A 6,000-nucleotide genomic window follows, 5' to 3' on the forward strand; every position below is an offset into this window, starting at 1 on the left:
ATCAAGAAAAAAGATGACCGCTCGGGAATCGAACTCCCGGGCCGCCGCGGCAATAAAGACATTTCCCGCGTCGTAAATAAGCGCTATGTAGCGGAATTAGTGAAATGACTTCAAAAAACAGATACAATTTTTGTATTTATAATCGAGATAGTGTACTGGAAACGTTACAAACGTTTAAAATTCTCATGTAATTCCGTAACGTTACAGTGTGTCAGAATTTAAGTTTAAAGCCTCTAAAGAAATATAGCATTTATTTCCAGATATCTAAAAAATGTATTCTTTTTGTTTTCGATCTTGAGGCCAGTCCCTCTAAACGTTACGTCTTTTCTCGCGTCGTTTTTTAAACCAAGTTTACATTGTCTGTTTGTAGGATTTATTTGCAGCCTTTATTTAACGGCTTGTTGCATTATTAAATTATTGTTTTTATTTGGTCAGCTGGTTGATAAATAGTTAAATACTATTCTCACCAGAATCTGGAGATTGTTAGTTCGAGCCTGACGAGCTACAGCGCTCCATGAAGTCGAAAAGATCTTTCAAATTTTACACTTCAGTTCATTTATATCATCCACTTTGTTTCAAGACAAATTTGAAAATGACAGAGATTTAGCGGCTATAAATCCACGTTATCCAATTTGAAAAAATACACATACTGATAAAAACGTGGAAGTTTTTACCTGAGTGTTGAATATGAATACGGACAAATGCTTTAAAAAAGTTTAGGTATATTTTTACTCTAAACATAAAAATATTTTTTTTGCTTCTATGTGCTCATTCTAACTTTTACTGAAAAGAATAATATCAGAAAATATATTTAAAGTATAGGCAGTAGTTATTTTTATTATATACCTATATAATATCTGTAAAAAATCGGCTTGTATTTCCCAATTAAATATGAACAAACAGACAAAAATTCCGTATTATACCTTTTAAATTCCGTATTGTATGCTGCCGGACTATTTTCATTAATATGCATGACCCAACATATTTCTATAAATAGCGCACATAAAAACTTCACTAAGTTCCATTTAATATCGATAAACATTGAAGATTTCGTTCAAGAACAAAACAAGAATCAAAATGGTAAAGGTATATAATAAAAGGGTCATTATAACAGTAGCTAGATCTGGGACTTTGTATTCGGCTCTCGTGGATTTTGCAAGGTCGGTTCACACTCGGCGCTTGCGCGCCTCGTGAGATCCGATCTGGCAAAATCCACCCTATTATATCCACTCCTTTAATGAGCTACCAGTACATATTTAATTGGTTAAAATGACGAAAAACTGGATGCAAAATGAAATCTTTAGCATACAAGCTGCTTACCGTCAACGCCTTAAACGCAAAGACACGGCGTCGTCAAACGTAATGTATGACGTTCCGTTATATAGATGGCATTCTATTGTAGGGATAACGCATGTTTTTTTCGTGTTAGCCTATAAAAATCTGCAGAATTCCGAGGGATTGGTTGGTGCCCGAAACCCGTTATAACCGAAATGAACACGCGCTAACGCTATTTTAAACATAAAACGCGTAAAACTGATAAATGAATACACTATCACTCAACGTCATTAAATTTCCAAGAAATGCGCGGAATGTCTGAGTTTTTTACGTTGACGTCATTTCGTTTTGAACTACCGTTTTGGGGGCCGAATACGTTTTCGCTTTGCCACGGAACGCGCATATATAAAAAGGTGTTATAAAAAGCACGCGAGCGCAAGAATCCTCTGTTAAACACACGTTTTCTCCCTGTTAAAACACCCCCGCAAAGTGACAAGAACAGAAGTTTTTGCTAAAAACGCCTTTCTTTACCTTAATTACAATGACAACGTTACTATCTTTCTAAAGTAAAATATGATATTAAAAACATCTTACACGTTAAACAATTACATAAAATGTCTTAAAATCTGCTTTAAATGCGCAATTCTCAAATGAAAACTGGTGGTACTTGTTCAACATCATATTACAGACCTTACGGTTTTTACGACCGGTAGCTTTTTTATAATTCATATTCTGTGGGTATGTTTATGTAAAATTGGGTTTCCATATTGATCGGGTTATTGAACAGAAAAGTATAATACATGTAATGAATCAAAATGCTACATATCGTATACTACAACATAAGTAAACATGTTTATCTGTAAAAATCGTGATTGAAATTTAAGTTTTCTGATTGGCGGTCGTTCATTGACAAAAAATACAGACACAATGTCATGTTTTCTTACAGCTACTTGTGAATGCGTTGATCGGTTGATCAGCGACCTTTAAAATATAACCTGCTGATAACTTAAAGAAATAGAATGTTTTAAATTAACTGTCTGCTAATGGTCTGCGCAAGATGTGTGAAGTTTATTCTTTCAGATATATACGGTGTTCCGTTTGGATCTTCATTTTACCCAAACCACGATGCTTGAAACCACGGTAGCGAAAGACGAAACTATGAGAATAAGGACACGAAACTACGATGATAAAAGTCTTAATTAGAAACCCCGATGGTGAAAATACGAAACCAACAATACGAAACTATGATGATAAAAACTGGCACGGAAACAAGAAACTTCAATGTTGAAAACGCGATTTAAATTCGCGTTTACACCATCGTGGTTCCAACTTTCATCGTCGTGGTTTTGACTTTCACCATCCTATTTTCAACTTTCGACTTTTTTTTCGTCATCGTAGTTTCGACATTGGTTTTGTTTTTTGTTTTTGTTTGTTTTGTTTTTTGTTGTTGTTTTTTTTTTTTGTTTTTTTTTTCACAGTAATACATCGCACTTTTGACTTTCTTCATCGTGATTTTTACTTTCACCATCGTAGTTTCGATCATGATTTGACATGTTTAATAAGACACGTTAAGTACCTCTGACTTTATTTTGTCAAAATCATACTATTTTTCTAACTTAGAAAAATTGTGAGTTTTGCATATTTCTCAGGAACTGCCAGACTAAATGTTTTCAAAACTCCAGCTTACATTTTGTTAAAATTTTGCATATTTTTAACATAAAATATTGTGAATGTTTTACATGTATCCATGTTTCTCAAAAACCTAGTAGTCACTTTTTGACTAGGAGCTACTTCAAGAGATTCATGTAAACATGTTTCTCACAATCACTTGTGCTTTATAAGCAGGTCTTTGGCATCATAAAATTACAGTTTAAGTTTACAAAATTATGCTCCCCTTTCAACAAAGAAAATTTTGGCAAAGCTTTTGAATGTAAGCTAGTATTGTGCGGAACGGATTCAAATAGTCCACCGCGGTAATTCAATTCAATTCAAATTTATCCAGGCATAAGATCATAAAACATTACATATAACTTATACAGTAAAAATACATGTATACAATAATCAAGTATATTTATAAATGCTTTGAAAAAAATGCTGATTAATACATGAAATATTTAGTAAAATATATTTTACAGTTTATGACAAAGTAAAATGATATGATGTTAACGCCTGGGTTGACCCATTAAAGTAAAACTAATCACTTATTTCCATTGGGTCCCATTGGCAGAATTTGTTACATTTGTTGGAACCACCGACAGTTTTAATCCTTAAAGCAGCCTTTATTGTAAATATGTTTATTGAAAACCGACCTTTAAAATATAATCACGTGATCGCGTGGTGATTACTAGGAGGAAGTAAATCATTATGATTATCAAATATCGACAAGTCTATGCGTGGTTTCATTATTTATCTTCGGATAAACACGGTATCTAGGGTAAAACGATATTTACAGTTCACATGTATATTTGGGGTGGATATTTTAAAATTGAAGTATGTATCTGTTCTAATCGATTAAGAATTACTTGTTGATATGGAAGTTTCTGGTCGAAGGTCGTCAAATGACAAAGACAAAAACTTAAGTTTATCGAGAGGTTCAGCAGATGACTTTGAGTTTTCATGTCAGCCATGCGCAGGTGAAGGAAACCATGTGGAAGCCGCAGGATTCTGTCAAAATTGTGAGGAGTATCTATGCATAACCTGTTACAAATATCACTGTAAACCAACCCCGACTAGACATCATGTTCTTCTGGATAAATACAACATGCCAAAAGATAGGGCACCAGCATCGTCGGCTAAATATGGATGTACTTTGACCTGTACGAAACATGCCTCGGAAATTGTAAAGTTTTTCTGCAAGCAGCATGATGCAGTTGGATGCGGAGACTGTATGATTCTGGATCATAAATCGTGTAAGATCGATTACATTCCCGATATTTCAAAGGATTTTATAGATGGCGGGGAATATGTACAACTCGTTACAAGCGCTAAGCAGCTTGAGAACAATGCTAAATCACTGAAAAAAGAGACTGAAGAAGCTGGTAAAGAAGTTTATAGACTTTATGCTAAAGCTGTAGGGGATATTCGAGCGTTTCGAAAACGAGTAGATAAATATTTGGAAGATATGGAACGAAAACTATTGGACCAGTGTGAAACACTGAAAATGAAAACTGACACAATGTTAAAGGCCGTTGAAAATGAGTTACAACCGATGAAACTCGAACTCGAAAACATCCATTCACAGCTTACTTCACAAGCGAAGCAGTCCGGTGATTTATTTGTGCAAGCGAAACAAATAAGATTTCGCCTGAAGAAGATAGGAGAGGAACTGAAATTTCTGGACGAGAAAAATGCGCCCAGTATGTATACGTTTGAGAAAAACAATCAAATTTTGGAATATTTTCAAACGAAACAAGGTTCACTCGGTGATCTTCGACCAGTACAAATAAGAAATTGCCAGGTCATTTCTCCAAGACGTCTCCAAGATTTAACACCAACTCTTATTGGAGAAGTCAGTGTAAAATCTTTTACTGATGGATATAATTGTTTCATCACAGGAATGGTAGCCATAGCTCCTGATACACTTGTGTGCACTGATTATAACAATTACTCGGTTAAGCTGATTGATATCAATGCTGATAAAATTACTTCTGAGCTCAAACTTACAGCTGGGCCTTTGGATATAACATACGTTTCATACGATCAGCTAGCAGTGACTGTGGCTGAAGAAAAGAAAATATGTTTCTTATCCTTTAGAAATGGCCTGTCAAAGACTCGCGACATTGCTGTAGATGGAAAATGTTATGGAATAGCCTACAGCAAGAACAGGTTTGTTGTGTCTTATATTAATCCTCCAAAAGTGGAGATACTGAGTCTGGATGGGAAAGTTCTACAACATATTGATACTGACAGCAGCGGAAAGGCTTTATTTGAGAGTCCGCGTTACGTAGCTGTAGATCGTGATGGGAACTGTATTTATGTTTCCGATTACATTACCCATTCAGTGATTATAGTTACTACATCAGGAAAGGTACTTGATACATACAAAGATAGAAACCTCTTTAGCCAGCAAGGAATTGACGTTTACAGCGACGGGTCAGTGTTAGTTTGCAACTAAGGAAATAACAATTTACATCTGCTGTCATCAGAAAACAAGAAAATAAAGACTGTACTGAACAAGACATATGGGCCTCAGGCCTTGTACTTTAATAGAGAATCAGACTCACTTTTTCTGAGTTTTAACGGATCGAAACGTAACACAATTCTCGAGTACAAATTAACTTGCTTAAGCAGCTTGCATGAGCTGTTGTTGAAGATAAATCGTTAAAAGCTTTAAATATTTGATTTATCTGTAACAAATTGTGGCACGTATTTCGTTTATGCAACTATTGATTTACACTGGACAGACATCTTGTATTAGTTAATTTGGGTTTATGCTTAATGTTTGGGAAGAATACTGAGTATACGCGGATAGTTTTTCCCAAATAAATCAGACATATGGAATAATCTCTACCGATTGTTTGCCAAGATTAAAAATGAATAAATGCACACGAACATTGTCCTTGAACAATATGAATATGGTTTCAATGCAGTCATGGCCGATTATAAAGATCTTTTTCAGTTAAAGCCCCGAACAAACTACTTGAAATACGAAGCCACTCATTTGTGGAATTCAATTCAATCAAACTGCAAGATGGTTTACCAACATTTAAACGCAAACTTTGATGA

General features: G+C 34.8%; 1 protein-coding gene across 1 annotated transcript; it reads left to right on the top strand.

The window, feature by feature from the left end:
• Positions 1–3,805: 3,805 nt before the first annotated feature.
• On the top strand, positions 3,806–5,389 carry LOC128558036 (uncharacterized). Its single transcript, XM_053546804.1, has one exon. It carries the CDS (start codon positions 3,806–3,808, stop codon positions 5,387–5,389), a length of 1,584 nt encoding a protein of 527 aa, XP_053402779.1.
• Positions 5,390–6,000: the final 611 nt, after the last annotated feature.

Source organism: Mercenaria mercenaria, chromosome 6 (assembly GCF_021730395.1).
Source record: "Mercenaria mercenaria strain notata chromosome 6, MADL_Memer_1, whole genome shotgun sequence".
Lineage (NCBI taxonomy): Eukaryota > Metazoa > Mollusca > Bivalvia > Venerida > Veneridae > Mercenaria > Mercenaria mercenaria.